Source organism: Onthophagus taurus, chromosome 3 (assembly GCF_036711975.1).
Source record: "Onthophagus taurus isolate NC chromosome 3, IU_Otau_3.0, whole genome shotgun sequence".
Lineage (NCBI taxonomy): Eukaryota > Metazoa > Arthropoda > Insecta > Coleoptera > Scarabaeidae > Onthophagus > Onthophagus taurus.
In genome coordinates, this window is record NC_091968.1 from 4,954,761 (window position 1) to 4,978,980 (window position 24,220).

At 33.1% G+C, this 24,220-nt stretch overlaps 2 protein-coding genes and 1 long non-coding RNA gene across 6 annotated transcripts in view; 1 reads left to right on the forward strand and 2 right to left on the reverse strand.

The window, feature by feature from the left end:
- Window positions 1–21,415, forward strand: part of LOC111416280 (organic cation transporter protein-like) — a 36,672-nt gene extending 15,257 nt beyond the window's left edge. The window contains exons 1-6 of one of the 3 annotated variants that reach the window (XM_023048251.2): window positions 1,053–1,114; window positions 15,065–15,424; window positions 15,581–15,757; window positions 15,813–16,384; window positions 20,574–20,903; window positions 21,112–21,415. In XM_023048251.2, coding sequence (XP_022904019.2) covers window positions 15,067–15,424; window positions 15,581–15,757; window positions 15,813–16,384; window positions 20,574–20,903; window positions 21,112–21,228 — 1,554 coding nt within the window. In that variant the 5' untranslated portion in view covers window positions 1,053–1,114; window positions 15,065–15,066 and the 3' untranslated portion in view covers window positions 21,229–21,415. Of the gene's footprint in view, window positions 1–1,052; window positions 1,115–9,805; window positions 9,980–15,064; window positions 15,425–15,580; window positions 15,758–15,812; window positions 16,385–20,573; window positions 20,904–21,111 lie in introns of those variants that run through there. The other 2 variants (XM_023048249.2, XM_023048250.2) reach the window with 2 other exon arrangements.
- On the reverse strand, window positions 1,468–9,709 carry LOC139429581 (uncharacterized). Its single transcript, XR_011640138.1, has 2 exons — window positions 9,344–9,709; window positions 1,468–9,193 (listed from the first exon to the last, which is right to left on the reverse strand). It is a non-coding gene; the product is annotated as an uncharacterized lncRNA (long non-coding RNA).
- A 60-nt stretch (window positions 21,416–21,475) lies between the features above and the next one.
- LOC111417732 (intermembrane lipid transfer protein VPS13A-like) overlaps window positions 21,476–24,220 on the reverse strand; it is a 47,547-nt gene continuing 44,802 nt past the window's right edge. For both annotated transcript variants that reach the window (XM_071195450.1, XM_071195451.1), the window contains exons 19-22: window positions 22,776–22,954; window positions 22,558–22,723; window positions 22,234–22,504; window positions 21,476–22,178 (exon numbers count right to left, since the gene is read on the reverse strand). In XM_071195450.1, the coding sequence (XP_071051551.1) occupies window positions 21,571–22,178; window positions 22,234–22,504; window positions 22,558–22,723; window positions 22,776–22,954 (1,224 nt within the window). In that variant the 3' untranslated portion in view covers window positions 21,476–21,570. The remainder of the gene's footprint in view (window positions 22,179–22,233; window positions 22,505–22,557; window positions 22,724–22,775; window positions 22,955–24,220) is intronic.

Genomic DNA, 24,220 nt, shown 5'->3' on the forward strand with positions numbered 1-24,220 from the left:
TACTTTGAGATAGAAGCGTTGTGGGATCCCATGAGTACTTCCTGTTGATTTCCTTGATAAATGTAAAATAAAAATGTTTATAACTGCAATAAGTTTGCACGTTGTTTATCGAAAAGCACTTGTTGAAAAATTTCAATGGTAGTATAAAAACCAGTGCACAAGACTGTAATAACACTAAGAAAAGTTGATAACTTTGAAGGGGATGTTTTCTAGACTTAAAAATATAGGGAAAAACTGATTGGTGTCAAATTAAAATGTTTCTAATCGGTTAAAAACATTCCTACGATACTCAGCAAAGATGAAAGAATTAAAGAATTGATTTTCATGTTTTTTGGCAGTGTTTGAAAGATAGCAGGAAACAGAAAAAGCTTGTTGGTGGATGTCAAAATGATACTATTCCAATGGAAATACCTTCAAGATATTTAATAACACCGAAAAAAATTGATCACTTTGAAGAGGATGTTTTCCAAAAACTTTAAATATAGGGAAAAGCTGATTAGTGTTATTGGCACCGTTGCAGGAAATGAATCACTTAGATCATGACAATGTAAGCTTGATAAAATGCAGTTTTGAAATTATTTCTATAAGCGTATTTCTATATTAATTCTTATCGAATTCATTGATAAAAATGAATTTATATTGGCTTTTGAATTCTTGAAATTGTTGACATAGTTTCCTCTATTTCTACGAATATTTCTGATCATATTTAAATTCTTTGTTTTTTTTATCCAATTAATCTCAACAATAAAAATTTTCAAATCAATTTTATATGTTAATTTTTATTGAAACGTTGATTTCTAATTGTTAAGGATGTTTCTTTTATCGAAGTAATAATTATACCTATTTAATTTATACACGTGGTTCAATTTAATTTTTATCCTTCTTCCTTATTTACATATACCTTCTGATTAATTAAATAAGCACGTTTTACGATAATATTAACATATTAAAAAAATAAAAATCTTATCAAATTTCCGAATATACATACATAGGTAGTCAATATTAAATAAATAACGCTATCTAAAAAATGAACCATTTAAATTGTAACTTGCGATTAGAATCGCCAGTTATATTTCAGAGTGCGAAAGTTTTTATAGTTTTAAGTTAAATTTCGGTGAGTGATTTTCTTTTACTTATTCGAATATCGTTTGTGGCTTTATTAGCAAGGTTTACTTCGATTGCACACTTTCCATTTTTATTTTCGACCCGAAAACGCATTCAAAAGCACTTATGGTTGTTCTGGATTTGGTTGTTTGGGTTCTTACAGATAAGACACTATGAATATTAATTATTTACTTGGTAAATTTTGATGCAATAATGAACATATTTCTTAATATACAGATCTTTTCAAATGCAAAATTTAACCAAGATACATTATTTATTGTAAGTAATGTTTAAATTTTCGTGAAATCGAATCAATTTCGAAATTTAAATTGGTTCATGATCTTAATTAAATTAAACAAAAAGTCATTTACACGTTAATTTTTTCTTTTTGAAATAGTATCCTTTTGTTTACAGCAACTTAAATGAGTTTACAATGTATTCCAAAGTATAAAGACTATTTTCGACACACTTTTTATTACCCATTAAACATTATACACGAAGGAAATGAACGGAACACGAAAGAACCTGACAACTAAAAGGTTTCGATTTAATTGTTATAACTATTTTTTAAACGTTTATCATAACTTTAATTTAAAATAATAGATGTAAAAAATGTATATAATGTTTACATTTTAATGTTTTCATTAATACCAGGTAAAAATGTAATAACAACTACTATTTATTCTAAAGATAATTTCGAACAATTTTATCTTGTTTATCACTTTATGATTACTAAGAATGATAATTATTAATAATAATATGATTCAATTCCAATGACAAATGTATCGATATCAATCACTCTTTACTCATCGAAACAGAAAAAGATTGTTGGTTAATGTCAAAATGATACTATTCGATTGCAAATGCCTTCAAGATACTTAATAATACCAAGAAAAGTTAATAACTTTGAAGGGAATGTTTTCCAGAAAATACAAAGACTTTAAATATAGGGAAAAATTGATTGGTGTGAATCAAAATAAAGTTAAAAAGATTCCTAGGATACTCAACAAGATTGATAGAGATGATTTCCAGAAAATTCCAAGTCAATAAATATAGGTAAAAGCTTACTGGGGTGAATCAAATCAATTAAAAACATTCACACAGGACACGAAAGATTCAGATCCAATCATTTATTATAGCAATTGAGTACTCACCACAACTTGCACCAGGTTAAAATATGGAAACAAGGAAAGCTCCTTGTCAGCTTCTTATGATAAAATATTAACATTAAAATCATCAAAAATATTCAATTCGTCCATCATGGGGTAAATACTCCGTTTGATGACTCAGATGAGTATATTTAATAACACCGAGAAAAGTAGATAATATTGAAGAGGATGTTTTCTATAAAATTTAAAAACTTTATATGTAGAGAAAAATTGATTAGTGTTAATAAAAATGATTGTAATCTGTTGAAAAGGTCCCTAGGATACTCGACGAGGTTGGAAAAATGAAATACATTGATTTTGATGCATTTTGATAGTGTGTCAATGATACCAAAAATTACAAAAAGCTTGTGGATCTCAAAACAGTACTATTCGATTGGGAATACCTTCAAGTTGTTTATTAACAGCGATAGAAGTTGACCACATTGAAGTAGATCTTTTTTAGAAAATTCAAAGCCTTTCGATATAGGTAAAAGCTGATTACTGTGAGGTTGGGAAACTTAAAAAAATGAGTTTGCTGTATTTTGCTAGTGTTTTAATGATACAAGGAAACAGAAAATTCTTGTTAGTGTGTTTCAGGCTATCTAACAAAGCATTCTAGCAAAAGTATTTTAATAGAGGTGGTGGTGTTCTGCTATCATCCTCCAGATTTGAACACGAAGGATTCAGATCCAATAATTTATTATAGCAATTATCCGATATCGATTGATCGAGCAGAAGACGTATTATGAATCATCTTTTAAAAATAAAAGTTCCAGGGATCTCTGGAAATCACTGAGGCATCTGAATGTTATCAAATCAAAAGAGCAGGTACTTCCACAACATTTGAATGACGTTGAAGGCATTAATTATAATTTTTTACAAGCTGCTGAAAACGCAATGATCGCTGATCCAGATACTACTACGAAAAAGTCTACTTTTAATGAATTGTTTGCTTTTGTGCCTGTCTTGGAGTATATTGTAGCGGGCCATTTGTTAAATATCAAATCTGGCAGTGATATGAACTCTTGGTTGTCATGATACAGTACTGTTGTCCTTTTACCAGTCTTTACGTGACACATATTATTAATATTTGCTTATCGAGGTCCTTTTGTCAAAGAACAAATTAAAAATCCTATGACATTTTTGGACCTGCGACCAATTAGTATTTTACCTCTTTTGTCTAAAGTATTAGAAAAAATTATGAATGATCAAATTCGGGAATTTGTCGATAAACTTACTATTTTGCCTAGGACACAGTCTGGATTTCCTGCTAACTACAGTTGCGATACAGCGTTAACGCATATAGTTGATGATATATAGCTGATATATAGTTGATGATAACATCCTATGATACTGTCAATCATAGGATGTTATCAGCTATCTTATCCTTTATTGGGTTCAATGATTCTGCTGTGAGCATGATTGATAGTTATGTGTCGGACAGACAATAAGCGGTTAAATTGGGTGATCGGAGATCTGAACTGCGAGGCTTGAAGTCAGCAGTGTTCTATCTTGGGGCCTCTACTGTTGGGTATTATTATTATTATTATTCTCGTTACCGCGACCTATAAGATCTGTTGTAACTTTAGCCCTCCAAAGGTTTAGAGCAAATGTAGGTCCTTAATGAACCTTAGTATTGTCCTGAGGTCTTCAACCTTTATGTCAGTAGGTAACAAGCGAGTTTTACCGAAAATGTTGTGTCTTAGACGGCCTCTGGCGACGTAATTGCACCGTATATGTATAGCAGTTTCTGACTCGTCGTTGCATAGTCGAAAAGTTTAATCTTCAGCTTGTCCAATGTGGAAAAGGTGGTATTTTAGCAGCCGGTCAGGTAGCCTCAGAGCGTTCTTAGATCTTATCTGTGACCTGGAAGTTCTTTCCAGCGTAAGGCTATCTTTGATACCTCCCAATTGTTGATTATTTGTTTTAGGTGGCTTTTCTGTAGTCCATAGGTTGGGGTCCAATGAAGGGCGTGTTCACTGCCTCTTTGGCCTCTTTCTAATCTTTCGACAGTTTTGAAATATTCAGAGTCACATTTTTATGCGGACGATTCTCAAATCTATCTATCGTTCTTGCCTACCGACATGGTCACTGCTCAAGTTAAATTGAGTGAGGACATAAATAATCTGATAGATGTATCCATGGTGATGGGTAAATTCAAATAAATCAGTGGTTATTCTTTTTGACAGGCGGGGTGCACGAGACTCTTGCAGAAAATTTTAAAATCAATATTGGTGGTAAATCTATTGGTGTTAGGGAATGTGCTAGAAATTTAGGATTACAACTCGACTCGAAGCTTAGGTTCGAAAAGCACATCCTGGACAAAACAAGAATTTTATTTGTTGCGTTGAAGCTCATATATAGCATGAGGAATATTTTAAATCGCAGCAGAAAGGTTATGCTTTGCGATTCCTTAGTGCTGAGCCATTTTAGCTTTTGTGATACACTATATCATAGTTACCTGAACTCAAAAACATCACAAAGGATTCAGCGTGCTCTGAATTCATGTCTCCGAATGATTTTCAGGCTTCGACGAGGGTGCCATGTCTCATACAGGCTGATCGATCTTGGGTGGCTGAATATGTTTAACCGTCGCATATACCATATTGTTTCATTTTATCATAAGCTACTGTTGCTTAAATGTCCATCTTATTTGTATGATAAGATTACATTCCGCACTGATGTCCATAGCTTAAATGTTCGAAGCAAGGGTATTGTCACACCACCATTGCATATTACTACATTATTTGAGAGAAATTTTATAATAGCTTATCCCAATCATTGAAAATGTTGAGCTTGTCGTCGTTTAAATTTTTATATGAAGAACAATGTGATCAGATACAGGGTGGGACACGTGGAATGCGATGATTTGGTTTTACTTTTTATGCAATTGTATTACCATCTTTAAAAATCTTTTCTTTCGTTTTATTTTTTATTGGTGCAATATTATTATTAGTTTCATTTATATCTCGTTTAGTTTTGCTTTGTATTTATTCATTTTTTTTTATTATATTTTGTTTATTTTTATGGCAGGGTTGAGTGGAAGAGAATGGTTATTTTGTGAAATTCCATTCTAATAACGTCTATTATTATTATTATTATTAAGTAGCTTTCACCACAACTTGCACCAGACTAAAATATGGAAACAAGGAGAGCTCTTTGTTAGCATGACAAAACTTCTCATGACAAAACATTAACATTAAAACCATCAAAAAGATTCAATTCGTCCATCATGGGGTAAATACTTCGTTTAATGACTCAGATGACGTTATCAGTCGTCACGTGACCTATGCCAATTGTAACCTCGATGACTTCAATGTTATTATAACTACGTTACATTACATTACATTGCATTGACTATACAGGGTGTATCTGAACGACTGCAACAAACTTGAAGGGGTGATTCTTTAGTGAATTTTAAGGGTACGTTGATATATGAACCATGGGTGACTTCGGCTCCCCTAAGCAGCTACACCCCTCCAAAAATGGCGGAAAATTTTGGTTTAATTTTTTTTTCTCAAAAACCATAAACGCTAGGAAAATGAAAATTGGGGAATATGTCTAACTCATAATAGGGCATGTTTTGACCCTATTTGTACTTTCAACCTACCCTTCTAAATTACTAAATGTAACCACCCCCTTTACATTTTTGGTAATATTTTTTTTATGCAGATGATAAATACATTAAAAAATTTGTATCTAGGTAGATGAAAGTAACCTAAAACTTTTTTGCCTCTCTAAAATTTTTCCAAAAACGACTAATTTTTGAGAAAAAAAATAATAAAGCGTATACTGCACGTTAAACATCGGGGTTGTCGATCAAAATTTGGAATGAATTTTTAATGAAAAAATCTTAGTAGGCTTTGCAATCTTAGTCAGAAACATTTTTGACGTTTAAATGTCACTGTTTTTCTTACTATTATTACTGTTTTTAAATTAATTTTTAAATAAAGTTCTATCGCATTTACGCTACTCTAAGGGTAGGTTGAAAGTACAAATAGGGTCAAAACGTGCCCTATTATGAGTTAAACATATTCCCCAAATTTCATTTGCCTAGCCTTTATGGTTTTTTGCGAAAAAAGAATTAAACCAATATTTTCCGCCATTTTTGGAGGGGTGTAGCTCCTTAGGGGAGCCGAAGTCGCCCATGGTTCATATATCAAAGTACCCTTAAAATTCATTAAAGAATCACCCCTTGAAGATTGTTGCAGTCATTCAGATACACCCTGTATATCCGGTAGGCGGACCAACCAACCTTGCACCGCGACCCTAAGGATCTATTGTACCCCGATAGATATCGTTATCAAATTTTGCAAATTTCGCCTCTCGGCGAAAGGCCATTCAGATCCCTTGAGGAGATAAACTGCGACCCAAAAATCGAGAGTCTGATACGGTCAACGGCAGGGTAGTGGCATAAAACATGCTCAACCGTCTCTGCTTCCTCCGCACATAGTCGGCATTCAACATCATCGGCTAAACCCAACAAGTTGAGGTGTGCTTTTAATCGGCAGTGCCCAGTAAAAACACCCATTAGAACATTTATGCTACTACGGGCAAGTTCTAGAATATTCCCGGGTTTGACAGTGGCGATGTTAATAAACACCTTAGCATGTCTCATTTCAGGAGAACTGATCCACAGTAGGCGAAGTCTCTCTTCAGCCCACAGTCCAATCCTATATTTGGCCATTGCAAATGATACACTGCTGGTTCCGGTCCCACAAACGCTTTAGCGTTGCCCTCTCGTGATAAGCGCTCATCTGCCGCTTCATTGTCAGCAACCCCAGAGTGATCCGGGACCCAAGTCAGAGAAACTCTGTTATCACAACTCAGTGTGTTTAATGTTCTCTTACAATCATTAACCAGAGCCGGCACCGTTTTCACGCTTGCAGCGCCTGGAGAGCGGCTTGACTGTCTGAGAAAATTCGTACTGTCATGTTCTTCACCTCTCTCTCAAGAAGGATTTTAGCATCCATGTCCATAGCAAATACTTCCGCCTGGAATACAGTACAGTACGTATCCAGGCTGTAGGCTTGCTTAATTCGACATGCTTCGACCCCTTCCGGCGTTTTAGATCCATCTGTGAACACGCAAATATCTGCCTGAACAAGAGAATTTTCGTTTTCGATCCAGGACTGCCGCTTAGGCAGTACAATCTGGTATCTAGCATTAATCACTGGTACTGATACCGCAGAACCTCCATTGCTAGAGTTGGCGTTGTGCTTATCGCACCAGAGATTGCCAATCCAGCTACTCGTTGAATTCGTGAAAGTTTACTGATAACTGATGTCTGTCGGACTTTCCTATACCAGGCTGCTGCTCCGTATGTGATCATAGGTCTAACCACAGTCACATAGAGCCAGTGCAGTCTTTCAGTGGTAAGACCCCAATTTTTTCCACAAAGACTGCAACAAGTCCACAAGGATAGTCTAGCTTTGTGCAAAACTCCCCGCAAATGTCCATTCCATGACAGGCTTTTGTCTAGGATTACTCCTACATATTTGACTTCCTTTGAGAAAGGAATTTCTTCACCTTGGATAGTTATTTATTAGTCCATCCAACTTTCGTTTCTTAGTGAAGGGCACACGAATTGTCTTTTGCGGGTTTATTGAGAGGTTCTCTCCCTTACACCAAGCGCAAATAGTATCTAGGGTCAACTGGAGGACTTTAGATATCCTCGGCAAACAGGTTCCTTTAACCATAACGACAATGTCATCAGCATAAGCTTGTATTTGTACACCAACGGTTTCGGCTATCGCAATCAGATCGTATTGTATTACAACTAAGTGAAAAGTTAATTTTTGCCTTGATGGATATTTAGCATCCGTTCAGTCGCTGGTGAGTTATAATCCAACCATGAAGGATAGAAGAAACAAAGTTTAGTACACCAAAGCCTCATTAATATCTAAGAACGTTGTCTTACCGAAGATCTATGAAATCTCTCAGTGCGGATTACAAAGCTGGCCAGAGAAGTGCTAGAAGAGCTGGTGTGGAGGAGTTAGTGTGGACTGACCCATAGTGTGGGGATGTTTAATGGGATTTTGCTGTCTTTGTAAAAGACAGTCATCTTATGTAGCTATCTCATAGGCTTTTTAAGGTTTTTTAAGTTTAAGGTTTTGAGGTATGAAGTTCATCCACCATTTTTTTTATTTAATAAGTCAATTCGTTGTTCCTGATTTGACACCAGAACCCTTTTAAAGTAAAAAGTCGCCACCTGAGCTGACTTTTTAGCTAACGAATACCTTTTATATTCTCTGATAGCTTGTACACCAGTTCCAGTAGAAGTTTAATCCATTTTGAGGTTGTTATTATAAATAAAAAATGTTAAATGTCAGAATGTGTCAGAAAGTAGTGTCAAGTAATAAATATAGCAGTGGGTGGTCTCAATTATAGCTTCTCGGCCGTAAATGACTTTGATTACCATACAATGCGTCCAGATTTCGATGCTCACCATTGGTATATCGGATATTATAAGAGATAGAGCAACGGTTAAATGGAGAATATTTCGCAGAATTCAATCCTCGCAACAAATCATATTTCAAATTCATCCTCACTTTTTTCGTTTTTGAGATATTTCGAATAAACTGAAATTTGCTGATTTTAACTTTTTTCTAATAAGTCGTTAACGCCTAATGCAACTCCTTTTAAACTTTTACATTGTTAAGACACTTTTTTAAGACTAGCAGTTATTTCCAAGTTATTAGCGCTGTCTTTTGTTTTTCTAATGGCAGCCATATTGGATTTTTGATAAGTTAAATAGTCCCTAAAAAGAGCTTTTCAATAATGTTCATTATGTGTGTTAAATAGTATTTGGTGTGCAACTTATCTGCAATTTTATATCTTCCATTAATTTCTGTATTAATTTTTTTATAAACATTTTCATTTAATTCCTTAATATTTTGATTATCTAGGAATTCAAATTCAAAAACAAACTTTATCTGCATCTAAAATAGAAATAAAAATCAACAACACAAAACGTTTATGTTTATTTTTTTAACTTAAAATGTGTACATTTCAACGTTTAAATTTAAACTGCGTACTAAACGAAACAACAATCACTATTTATTCGAAATTATCTTCTAATCTAATCTTACCTTTCACTTTATTTCACTTTATTTCGCTTTAAAACTACTTGAAGTAATCTAAAACAATGAAAAACTTTTAAAAAAATACATTTAATTGCAATTAAACCTTTATCTCATAAACTAGAAAACTTGCAACTTAACAATGATTCGATGTAGTGCTAATTTCGGGGTCGTACTCGTAGTTGAATAAGAAATCGGCCGATTTGCTTATTTTTGTTATTGAAATCTGACCACGAATTAAATTAGAGACGGTTTTTTCTTAGTTCCGAGTATTACAACAACTCAACAACGGTTGATTTGTTCACAGACACTGATGACGGTTGGTTTGTTTTACTCTGACCTTTACGCATTTTTACAACCGAACACTTTACTTCTATGGAATCATTAAAACTTTAGTCGTCCGTCGATATTCGATCAAATCGATCAAAACAAAACTTATCACCGCAAAAGTTTCAAAAGATAAAAATAATTAAATGAAAGAGATAAGTTTAGAAATTTGTTTCTGTTGTGTTTTAATACGTACTTCGTGAAAATTAAACTTTTTTTTTGTGAATTATAAATTTTGTTTGATAAACTTTAAAATGGATGAGATTTATCGTGATGAAGACGAAGGAATACTTGAAGATCTCCTTCGGGATTGCCGAGGTTTGCCTTTCACTTTTTCTGTACATTTTATTTTAACGAGAACTTGAGTTTATTTTAATTAAATTAAAATTAAAAAAAGGTTCATTTCGTTTGAGTCAGTTGCGTAAGAAATTTTAAGATGAAAAAAAATAACGTTTTTGTTTAGTCACGTTTTTTTCCAAGTATTGAAGAAACTAGTAGCACATTAACACATTAAAATCGCTTATTCGTTTTGCATCTTAAAAATCGTAAAACGGTCTTTACGATAATCGTAATAAATTTTACAACTTACTTAAATATTTGTTTTTAGATAAGATTAGATAAGATTCTTTAACAAATTTTTTATTATAAGATTAATTTAAGAGATTTAAAAATAAACAAGAAAAAGCTTCTTAATATATTGCAGGACTGATTCGATAATATTGTTTTGTGGCGCATATTGACTTTAATCTTGATCTTTGTACTATACTTGAAAAATATTGACTTTAAAGATGGATTCAGTAATTACTCAGGTATATGATGAGTTATCTTCAACTCATCGCTCTAGTTTACTAACTTAACAAGGAATATTTTGAGAAGGTTGAGTTACTTCTCATGCTCTAACGTCAAAACTAACTTTGCAAAATAGGATGAAAGTAATTCATCATCCATTCAAAACACGCAGATAACACAATCTTGATATTTGGTATATTATATCATGATCGTACTGTGAATGAAGCAATAAAAAATATTCAAAATTTGGCTTGAAAAATTCAGCACATAAAAGTTTTAGTGTTAGTGTACTTGGAGAATGAAAGTCCAATTAAGTGATGAATTGAGAGGATATTGTATGGCGATGAAATCCTGAAATCAAGATTTGAACCTAGATTGTCTGTTAGGGAGGTTGTAAATCTTACTAAGTGCTTTCCTAATTCAAAGGTATGGATAATAATTCCTTTATTAACAGTTACTTTTCATTAGTTATGTCAAACCAATCTCAATGTGGTTGGGTCAAATCAAGCGGTGCTCTATGCAGGCAACACTTCATAACGTTTGGAAGGTGAGATGACTCATGCTCGGCATAGATACGAGACTTGGGTTGATTTGGGTGTGCAAAACTGTTCAATTTTGTCTTTGTTGCAATCTAACGCAACCCAACCCAACTCTCTTATCTATGATGAGCATCACCCATCTCATCTCATTTTGTCTTTGTTGCAATCCAACACAACCCAACCCAACAGTCTTATCTATAGAGAAAAGAAATAATCTCGTCCGACGTCGACCGACGTTTTCGAAGTCGATTTCTATTTTATCTACCACAAACCTTACTTGAAGATATCAAGAGTTGTTACTTGCAGAGGTAAATAACAACAGTGTAAACTTCGTTTGGACCTTTGATACATTTGATACTTACAAGTATAAGAGATGAAGTTGCATTATATCCGACTGTCACAACATCTGTCTGTTTATTGATTCATATTGCTTCTGCAATTTTTCTAAAAAAGATTTTAACTCATTTCTCAAGCACAAGTAGTTCCGCCATAGTTACCCTTTTTGCTGTTTCTTTTAAAGTTGCGGGTTTAATTTTTATATTCATGGATTTTTGTCTACCTCTTTGATTCAACAATATACAATGTTTTCCACAATTTTGATAAGACGCACTAGGAAGTTGTTCAAACAGACTTGAATTCTACTTGCTCTCCTATGCATTCTCTTATATTCATTTAATTATGCCACAAATCTATAAAACAGAATCATCTTGTATAAACAGACGGAAGATAACATTTTTGCCAACATCTCTCTTGCAGAGCTTTTTCTTATTAAATTAGTTGGAACTCTGCGTAAGAATTAACCCTAAATTCAACCCAACCCAATCTTTGTTGCTAACTTGGTATATAAAACATGTTGACATCAGTTAATAAGTCTCAAATCATTACAAACTTTCAATCACCAAAACGCTATTTTCACAACTTTTGTTACAGAATTTGTAACTTAAAAACTAAAGTGGACGCAGGAAAATTTTATGTACAAAAATCTTGGTTATGACCAAAAAAGACATAATTCATAATTCATAATTCACCTATTCAGAATTATTTTCTAGATACAAGGTGCAAAACACCAAGATCGCGATTTCCGCTACTTTTGTTAATAAAATCTGTTATAGCTTAAAAGCTAAAGTCGATGCAGGAAAATTTTATGCATAAAAGATCTTGGTTATGATCAAAATAGACATAATTCATAATCTGTACACACCTATTCAAGATTATTCTCTAGATACAAGGTGTAAATAACCAAGATCGCGATTTCCAGTACTTTTGTGAATAAAACTTGTTGTAACTGAAAAACTAAAGTCGATGCAGGAAAATTTTGTGCATAAAAAATCTTGGTTATGATCAAAAAGGACATAATTCATAATCTGTACATACCTATTCAAGATTATTTTCTAGATACAAGGTACAAATCGCCAAGATAGCGATTTCTCGCAACTTTTGTTAATAAAACCTGTTATAGTTCAAAAATTAAAGTGGATGCAGGAAAATTGTATGCATAAAAAATCTTGGTTATGATCAAAAACGACATCATTGATAATCTGTACACACCTATTCAAGATTGTTTTCTAGATACAAGGTGCAAATCACCAAGATCGCGATTTCCAGTACTATTGTGAATGAAACCTGTTGTAACTGAAAAACTAAAGTCGATGCAGGAAAATTTTGTGCATAAAAAATCTTGGTTATGATCAAAAAGGACATAATTCATAATCTGTACATACCTATTCAAGATTATTTTCTAGATACAAGGTACAAATCGCCAAGATAGCGATTTCTCGCAACTTTTGTTAATAAAACCTGTTATAGTTCAAAAATTAAAGTGGATGCAGGAAAATTGTATGCATAAAAAATCTTGGTTATGATCAAAAACGACATCATTGATAATCTGTACACACCTATTCAAGATTGTTTTCTAGATACAAGGTGCAAATCACCAAGATCGCGATTTCCAGTACTATTGTGAATGAAACCTGTTGTAACTGAAAAACTAAAGTCGATGCAGGAAAATTTTGTGCATAAAAAATCTTGGTTATGATCAAAAAGGACATAATTCATAATCTGTACATACCTATTCAAGATTATTTTCTAGATACAAGGTGCAAATCGCCAAGATAGCGATTTCTCGCAACTTTTGTTAATAAAACCTGTTATAGTTCAAAAATTAAAGTGGATGCAGGAAAATTTTATGCATAAAAAATCTTGGTTATGATCAAAAAAGACATCATTGATAATCTGTACACACCTATTCAAGATTGTTTTGTAGATACAAGGTGCAAAACACCAAGATCGCGATTTCCAGTACTTTTGTGAATAAAACCTGTTGTAACTGAAAAACTAAAGTCGATGCAGGAAAATTTTGTGCAAAAAAAATCTTGGTTATGATCAAAAAGGACATAATTCATAAACTGTACACACCTATTCAAGATTATTTTCTAGATACAAAGTGTAAATCGTCAAGACAGCGATTTCTCGCAACTTTTGTTAATAAAACCTGTTATAGTTCAAAAATTAAAGTGGATGCAGGAAAATTTTATGGATAAAAAAATCTTGGTTATGATCAAAAAAGACATTATTGATAATCTGTACACACCTATTCAAGATTGTTTTCTAGATACAAGGTGCAAATCACAAAGATCGCGATTTCCACTACTTTTGTTAATAAAACCTATCATAATTCAAAAACTAAAGTCGATGCAGGAAAATTTTATGCATAAAAAATCTTGGTTATGATCAAAAAAGACATAATTCATAATCTGTACAAACCTATTCAATACTATTTTGTAGATATAAGGTGTAAAGTACCAAGATAGCGATTTTTCGCAACTTTTATTAATAAAATCTATTATCACTTAAAAATTGAAATGGATTCAGGACAATTTTATGCATAAAAAATCTTGGTTATGATCTAAAAAGACATAATTCATAATCTGTACAAACCTATTCAATACTATTTTCTAGATACAAGGTGCAAAGTACCACAATAGCGATTTCTCGCAACTTTAGTAAATAAAGCCTATTATAACTCAAAAATTAAAATGTATTCAGGAAAATTTTATGCATAAAGAATCTTGGTTATGATCAAAAAGGACATAATTCATAATCTGTACAAACCTATTTAATACTATTTTCTAGATACAAGGTGCAAAGTACCAAAATAGTGATTTCTCGCAACTTTTGTAAATAAAACCTATTATAACTCAAAAATTAAAATGGATTCAGGAAAATTTTATGCATAAAAAATCTTGGTTATGATCAAAAAAGACATAATTCATAATCTGTACAAACCTATTCAATACTATTTTCTAGATACAAGGTGCAAGATCGCGATTTCACAACTTTTTTTAATAAAACATTTTGTCATATTCAAAAACGAAAGTCGATGCAGGAAAGATTTATGCATACAAAATCTTGATTATGATCAAAAAAGCTATAACTCATAATCTGTACACACCTATTCAAGATTATTTTCTAGATGCAAAGTGCAAATCACCAAGATCGCGATTTCCACTACTTTCGTTGATAAAATCTGTTTAACTTAAAAACCAAAGACGATGCAGGAAAATTTTATGTATAAGAAATTTTGGTTATGATCAAAAGAGATGTAATTCATAATCTGTACACACCTATTCAAGATTATTTACTAGATACAAGGTACAAATCACCAAGATCGCGATTTCCACAACTTTTGTTAATAAAATCTGTCGTATCTCAAAAACTATAGCCGATGCAGGAACATTTTATGCATAAAAAATCTTGGTTATGATCAAAAAAGACATAATTCATAATCTGTACACATCTATTCAAGATTATTTTGTAGATACAAGGTGCAAGTCGCCAAGATCGCGATTTCCACTACTTTTGTTAATAAAATCTGTCATAATTCAAAGATTAAAGTCGATGCAGGAAAATTTTATGCATAAAATGGTACACACATATTCAAGATTATTTTCTAGATACAACGTGCAAATCACCTTGCATCTATCTAGAGGGATCAAACTAATTTAAGATTTATTTCTTTAATTTTTTTTTTAATAATAATTGAATTATATTTAATCTAGAATTATTTTCTTCACAGAAATGAATCCAAATCAAAATGATGCAGAAGAAGACGAAGACAATGACGTTGTAACACGAGCAATCGGAAGTTTTGGAAAATGGCAATTACAAATGACCTTTTTATTATCCCTTTTCAATATCCCCTGCACATTTCACATTTACTCACCGACGTTTTTGGCGAATCAAAGAAAAACGTGGTGCGCTCGCCCGGAAGAATTTCAAAATATATCCGTAGACGATTGGATAACTTACACTCAACCGAACAAAGACAACGATGGTCATTGTTGGATTTACGATTTGACTGGAATTAATAGTTTAGAAAATATCACCCCAAACTTGCCGTTGGTTGCTTGTAAAAATTGGGAATTTGAAGGAGGAGGTAAAACATATGTTGATTTTGGTGTTGTGTTTCAATTTATTGCGATTGATTAAGTTTCGTTCTTTGATTTCAATTGGAATGACGCTATCAGTCACAGTTCAATTAGAATTAAAACTCACCACGTCATATCTGATTACTTTGTTATAATTATTTTAGGAACAACGATAATAGAAGACTTTTCATTGGTGTGCAATCGAAGATTCTTAAATAATATCTCGGAAATGATGTTTTTAGCTGGAGTAGCGATCGGTGGATTAGTTTGTGGCTTTCTTTCGGATAAATTCGGAAGAAAAAAAACTTTAATGTTTTCTGTTTGCGGCCAAACAGCTTTAGGTACATAAATTAGTAATTTATAATTTAATTCTTTTAAATTTTTGTTATCTTTTAGGAATCCTAATAGCTTTCTCACCATGGTTCGAACTTTATTGCATCCTCCGAGCCCTCCTCGGTTTCATCTCAGTTTCAGTCGTTTTCAGCGGATTCGTTCTCTCAATCGAATTAGTTAGCGGTCGTTGGCGAACCATTTCCGGCCTTGCATATTTTTTCCCGCTCTCTTTAGGATACGCGATCACCGCCGGAATCGCGTGGTTACTAAGAGATTGGCGTCACTTTCAATTAGCCATTTCTGTGCCTGGGATACTTTTTATGGGATTATATTGGATAATCCCAAAATCACCGAGATGGCTCTTAGCAATGGGCAAAACCGATGAAGTTATACCGATTTTGCAACGCGCTGCCAAAATTAATGGAAGAACTGTGCCGGATAATTTAGAAAAATTAATGATGGATGATAACAAAGGTGGCGAAGAGCCGAAAGTTTCCGTTTGGGATTTATTTAAAACTCGGGAAATGACGAAAACGACGATTTTGTTATCGATTATTTGGTTTGTGGTGTACTTAATTTATTATGGAATTACGTTAAATATGCAAAATATTGGTGGAGATATTTATATTAATAGCGTAAGTATTAAAATACATTTCTGTTACCGAATTTATCATAGCTCAAAAACTAAAATTTGTGGAAAGAAATGTTGTTCATAAAAAATGATCATAATGGTCTAAAGAGACGTAATCCACAACTTGTTTTAGCTCCTATTATTTTTTTTTAATACAAGCAAATTTGCCCAACATTTCAAAATGAACGATTTTTGTTACATAAAGTTGTTATAGCTCGAAAACTAAAATGGATGTAAGAAAGCGTTTTGAATAAATAATCTTTATAATGATCATAAAACACATAATCCATAACTTATTCAATTCATGCTCTTACAGTTTTCTAGGAATAATGCAAAAATCTCGATAATATGAAATTGTGCAACTTTTGTTGATATGATCGATTCTATCTAAGAAACTAAAATCGATCGAGTTAAATGTTGTACATAAAAAATATTGGTTATGATCAAAACATGCATAATCCATATTCGGTGCAACCCTATTCAATATTATTTTTTAGATGTAAGGTATTAATCACCAAAACCCTATTTTCACAAGTTTTGTTACGAAACTTGTTATAACTCGAAAACTAAAGTCGATGCAGAAAAATTTTATATATAAAAAATGTTGGTTATGACCAAATAAGACATAATTCACAATCTATACACACCTAATCAAGATAATTTTCTAGATACAAGGTACAAATCACCATGATTGCGATTTCCATAACTTTTGTTAAGAAAACCTGTAAAAATTCAAAAGCTAAAGTCGATGCAGAAAAATATTATACATAAAAATGTTGGTTATGATCAAAAAAGACATAATTCATAATCTGTATACATCTATTCAAGACTATTTTCTAGATACAAGGTGCAAATAAGCAAAATTGCGATTTCTCGCAACTTGTGTTAATATAACCTGTCATAACTCAAAAGCCAAAGTCGATGCAGGTAAATTGTATGCATAAAAAATGTTGATTATGATCAAAAAAGATATAATTCATAATCTGTACACACCTATTCAACATTATTTTCTAGATACAAGCTGCAAATCACCAAGATCACGATTTCGACAACTTTTTGTTAATAAAACCTGTTATAACTCAAAAGTTAAAGTGGATGCAGGAAATTTTATGTATAAAAAATCTTAATTATGATTAAAAAAGACATAATGCATAATCTGTACAATTCTACTCAATATTATTTTCTAGATACAAGGTGAAAATCATCAAGATAGCGATTTCTCGCAACTTTTGTTATTAAAACCTGTTATAACTCAAAAATTAATCATGATGTGGATCGTTGTTATCAATATATGTATATGAAAACAATTAAACGTATATTTATGCTTTTATTGATATATTAAGTTTTACACTCTGCCTGACGCGTTTCGGCGATCTACGCCATCTTCGGAGGCTTTCGTCCTTTTTGGTTATGCTATGTAGTACATAAAATATCGGTTTCTCTTTTATGTGGTAAAGTTAAGATGCTTCTTGCAGGGATTATTTTCAAACATTAACATTTAAAGGGCTGGATTACTACTTGTTTTTCTCGGGAGCGAACAAATTGCAGAAAATGGCGTGCTAGGTGTTCGTATTCGAATACGAACATCTAGCACGCCCTAGCACATAAACTGATATTTTATGTACTACATAGCATAACCAAAAAGGACGAAAGCCTCCGAAGATGGCGTAGATCGCCGAAACGCGTCAGGCAGAGTGTAAAACTTAATATATCAATAAAAGCATAAATATACTTTTATTTAATTATTTTCAAAAATTAATGTCGATACAGGAAAATTGTATGCATAAAAAATCTTGGTTATGATTAAAAAGGCATAATTCATAATCTGCACACACCTATTCAAGATTATTTTGTAGATACAAGGAAAAATCTCCCAGATTACGATTTCCACAACTTTTGTTGATAAAACCTGTCATAACTCAAAAACTAAAGTCGATGCAGGAAAATTGTATGCATAAAAAATATTGGTTATGATCAAATAAGACATAATTCATAATCTGTACAAACCTATTCAAGACTATTTTCTAGATACAAGGTGCAAATCACCAAGATAACGATTTCAGGAAACTTTTGTGAATAAAACCTGTTATAACTCAAAAATTAAAGTGGATGCAGGAAAATTTTATGCATAAAAAATGTTGGTTATGATCAAATAAGACATAATTCATAATCTGTACAAACCTATTCAAGACTATTTTCTAGATACAAGGTGCAAATCCCAAGATCGCGATTTCCACTATTTTTGTTAATAAAACCTGTCATAACTAAAAACTAAAGTCGATGCAGGAAATTTTGGTGCATAAAAACTCTTGGGTATGATCAAAAACGACATAATTCATAATCTGTACAAACGTATTCAAGATTATTTTCTAGATACAAGGTGCAAATCACCAAGATAACGATTTCTGGAAACTTTTGTTAAAAAAACCTGTCATAACTCAAAAGCTAAAGTCGATGCAGGAAAATTGTATGCATGAAAAATGTTGATTATGATCAAAAAAGACATAATTGATAATCTGTACACACCTATTCAAGATTATTTTCTAGATACACGTTGTAAAGTGCCAAGATAACGATTTCTGACAACTTTTGTTAATGAATCCTGTTATAACTCAAATATTAAAGTGGATGCAGGAAAATTTTAGGCATGAAAAGTCTTGGTTGTGATAAAAAAAGTGATAATTCATAATTTGTACACATCTGTCCACGATTACTTTCTAGATACAAGGTGCAAATCACCAAAATCGCGATTTCCACAATTTTTGTTCATAAAACCTGTCATAATTCAAAAACTAAAGTCGATGCAGGAAAACTTAATGCATAAAAAATCTTGGTTGTGATCAAAAAAGACATAATTCATAATTTGTACACACCTATTCAAGATTATTTTCCAGATACAAGGTGCAAATCACCAAGATAGCGATTTCTCGCAACTTTTGTGAATAAAACCTGTTATAGCTCAAAAATTAAAGTGGGTGCAGGAAAATTTTATGCATAACAAATCTTGGTTATGATCAAAATAGACATAATCCATAATCTGTACAAACCTATTCAATATGATTTTCTAGATACAAGGTGCAAAACACCAAGATAGCGATTTCTGCCAAGTTTTGTTAATAAAACCTCTTATAACTCAAAAATTAAAGTGGATGCAGGAAAATTTTAGGCATGAAATCAAATCTTGGTTATGATCAAGAAAGTGATAATTCATAATTTGTACACATCTGTCCACGATTACTTTCTAGATACAAGGTGCAAATCACCAAAATCGCGATTTCCACAATTTTTGTTGATAAAACCTGTCATAATTCAAAAACTAAAGTCGATGCAGGAAAACTTAATGCATAAAAAATCTTGGTTGTGATCAAAAAAGACATAATTCATAATGTGTACACATCTATTCATGATTACTTTCTAGATACAAGGTGCAAATCACCAAGATCGCGATTTCCAGAATTTTTGTTGATAAAACCTGTCATAACTCAAAAACTAAGGTCGATGCAGGAAAACTTAATGCATAAAAAATTTTTGTTGTGATCAAAAAAGACATAATTCATAATTTGTACACATCTATTCATGATTACTTTCTAGATACAAGGTGCAAATCACCAAGATCGCGATTTCCAGAATTTTTGTTGATAAAACCTGTCATAACTCAAAAACTAAGGTCGATGCAGGAAAACTTAATGCATAAAAAATTTTTGTTGTGATCAAAAAAGACATAATTCAAAATCTGTACACACCTATTCAAGATTATTTTTCAGATACAAGGTGCAAATCACGAAGATAGCGATTTCTCGCAACTTTTGTTAATAAAACCTGTTATAACTTAAAAATTAAAGTGGATGCAGGAAAACTTAATGCATAAAAAATCTTGGTTATGATCAAAAAAGACATAATTCAAAATCTGTACACACCTATTCAAGATTATTTTCTAGATACAAGGTGCAAATCACCAAGATATCGATTTCCACAAATTTTGTTAATAAAATCCGTCATAATTCAAAAGCTAAAGTCGATGCAGGAAAATTTCATGCATTGGTTATGATCAAAAAAGACATCATTCATAACTTATTCAAATTTTGCTCTACCTATTTTACAAAGCAAAAATTTCCAACATTTACATAAAATAACTTAAAACACTACACATAATCTATACTTAATTCAAATAATTTATTGTATTTTATTTTCAGGTTGTATCTGGTTTAGTAGAAATCCCAGCGATAGCCCTCAGCATAGGAATATTATTAAAAATGGGCCGTCGATACCCATTCGGAGGAACAATTTTCTTTGCGGGAATCATCTCAGTCTGCATTATCCCGATAAAAATGTTTATCCCAGATTTACAATGGCCCGTAACAGCTTTAGCCATGATTGGAAAATTCTTAATTTCATCATCAAACGCGGTTATGCCCGTTTTCACGGCGGAACTTTATCCAACAACGATGCGAAATTTAGGAGTCGGTGCCAGCAATGTTTCCGCAGGAATCGCTTTGATGTTGGTACCTTTCGTTTACGAGACGGTAATTTTTTTTTATTTCTTAAAATAAATATTGATTAGATTATTTATTCAGTTCATTTAAATCAACTTTTTGTTCAGGATGTGACCCTGACATGTCTGATAATTTAAACTTGATAATAACACAATTGAGTATCATCACCATATGGTACTACGTTTAAAATTTTTTTTTAAATTGAGATAATTATTTTTTTTTTCGTGTTTTTCAACAGGAAGTTCTCCACGTATCAGTTCCTCTGATTATTCTCGGAGTATTTGGCGTCGTGGGTGGAGTTAGCGTTTTATTTTTAAGAGAAACTGGAAATAAACCTCTCAAAGACACGTTGTAATAACTGTTAATTAATTAATTAATTATTTAATAAGAAGATAATGTGTATTCCTGTCGTTTTAGATCGGTTTTGATATTTATTTAATTTTATTTTAAATTTTAAATTAAATATATTTTTTATTTCTTCTATGACTTATAAAGACCGAATATTTTTTGTGAAAATAAAACTTAATACACCTAAACTAGAATTTATATTGTGTTTTTATTAATGAACGAATTTATTAATGTGAGATAAATAAATTAATTAATTTAATAAGGGAATATACTTTTATTTATTACAACAGTTAACCGTATAGAGAGACATATACAATAAGCACAGAAAAAAATATATTTATTTATTTTTTTAATTTTCTGTAGCCGTCCAAGATTTCTCTTCCATACTGACAACAATCGCTTGCTCAATTTTTTCTTGGAGCCATTGTAACATCACTTTGTGCCCAGTTAATGTTAATTTGTTATCGGAGTAAGAATTTTCAAAGGTTACATCGCCCTGTCTTATATGAAAAATCAATTCATTTCCAATCAATTGCGGTACAGAAACGACTTCATCCAAATCCAAAACCCACTCCAATTCCCACGAACCCCACATCCTACACTTATTGGCGCGAATAACATGCTCCAAACTAACCAAAACGATCGATTTTCCAACGCGATCCAAAGCGCAATGCGCCCAATACGTATCGTTTTTAAACCGATTGGTACAAATCGTTTCTAAAAGATAATGCCCCATCGATTCATACGCAGAAAATGGTTTCAATCCTAAATAGTTATTAAAATATCGAGTAAGTCTTTGATGAATCCGAACCGGTTCCCCCAAATTTGCAGCTCTCCTCAGGGCTTCAACAGCAACTTGGACGCAATTTGATTTATCATCTGGATGGCGAGTTATTAATGAATGCAAAGCCTTTCCAGTACTCTTAAAGAAAATTTCACCATCGCATTGTAATCCCCCTAAAATATTATTATTATTATTATTTTAATACAGAAATTTCGAAATTTTTATTACCACTTTGATTTCTAATAATAATTTGTTCCAATGCTAAAATAACACCGGGATTAAAATTTTTCGAAGAAGATGTGATACATTTCGGGATACAACTAGGTTTATGATAAGAATTATGTCTTCGAAATCTTTGGATGTTCTCGATATTTTGATTTGCGAAGATATCAACGATGCATTGTTCCAAAGCGACCGAAGACATATTTACGTGCCCTAAAAAGCACCGACATCCGAATAAAATGATCGAGGAGGTTTTATCAAATTCATTTTGCGACTTCTACAATTAAAAAAAAATTAAATAAATCTTATTATTTTGCTTAATTTTATTACTTCGTGTGATGGAATCGCTTGAATGCTGTAAGGATTAACCAAAACGTGTTGTCCTAAGACTTGCGAATAATATTGTTCGAGGAATTGCGTTGAAAAGTGGTTCCAAATTTCGGAGAGCATCCCGAAAAAGGTGATTCTTGTGTCGATAAGTTCAAATGCTGAGATTCTAATTAAGAAGGATTTAATTTTGAATATTCATTAATTCTTTTTTAACTTACTTGTGTCTCACTCCTTCGTTGGGCATGTAAGGTGATAAATTGGCGGGAAATATGAAATCTAAAAGTTTTGTGAAAGGGTATCCGTTACAATTATTTTGGTTTTTGTGGGAAATGTTTAGTTTGATTCCGATTTGGCTCATTGTGAGGTTCTCCACTAAGGAATTAGGTGTGATTAAGTCCTGAAAAAAAAATCAAAAAATGTTTTCAATTATGCTTGCAAAGTATAGAGAGAGGAGATATACAAAATTATGTCAGATATCATAGCCACATTTGATGGGTTTATTTTGAATATACTTAGGGGAGGACGGTGTCCAGAATGAGGCATGGCTGGAGGCAACGGGAGAAGTGAGGGGAAAGTTATAGGGGAATTAGCTTAATGGACTCGGCGTACAAGATATATGCGAAGGCGCTGCTGCAGAGGTTGGAGGAAGAGATGGAAGAGAAAGGGATCTTACCGGACGGACAGGCAGGATTTAGAAAGGGAAAGGGCGCGATAGATAACGTGTACATATTGAAGCACTTGGTGGATAAAGAGCTGGAAGGGAAGGGAGGGAAGCTTTACGCCCTATTCATAGATCTAAAGGCAGCTTTTGATAAGGTGAATAGAGGGAAGTTATGGGAGGAGATGAGGAGGAGAGGGATTACTGGTGGGACAATAAACAGGGTGAGGGAGATATACGCAGAGACGATAGCTAGGGTAAAGGTGGGGGACGAGTTAACGGATAGGTTCTGGACAACGAGGGGTTTGAGGCAGGGATGTCCACTTAGTCCCGCTCTGTTTGCCTTGTATACCGCAGACATGGAAGACAGATTGACCGGTGGGCAGATGGGAGGTGTGGTTGTAGGGAGGAGGAAGGTGCATTCACTGGCTTACGCGGACGATTTGGTGGTAGTGGCGAGAGAGGCGAAGGAGATGAAGGCGATGATGCGGAGTTTGGAGAGTTACTTTAGGGGGAAGGCTCTGGAGGTGAATGTAGGAAAGACAAAGGTTATGAAGTTCTGTAAAGGGGGTAGAAGGAAGAGCGAAGATTGGAGGTGGGAAGGGAAGGAGATAGAGGAGGTGAGGGAGTACACATATTTGGGGTACAGATTTAGAGAGGACAACAAGGAAGGCGCGCATGTGAGGGCAATGGCCAAGAAGGCGAATAAGGTGATGGGGCAGGTCTGGGGATGGGGAGAGAGATTATTTGGAAGGAATATAGGAAAAAGGAAGATGATATTCGAGTGCTTGATTAGAAGTGTTATGATGTACGGGGCAGAGCTTTGGGGGTGAAAAGAGCAAGGGCTGTTGGAAGGCGTACAGGCTAGGTATTGGAGATGGGTTTTGGGGTTGGCAAAAGAGACGCCGGAGTACATAGTCAGAGAAGAGGTGAAGGTTGATAAGTTAAGAGTGAAGGCGGGTAAAAGGGCGGTACGTTTTGAGGAGAGGGTTGAAGGGAGGTCTC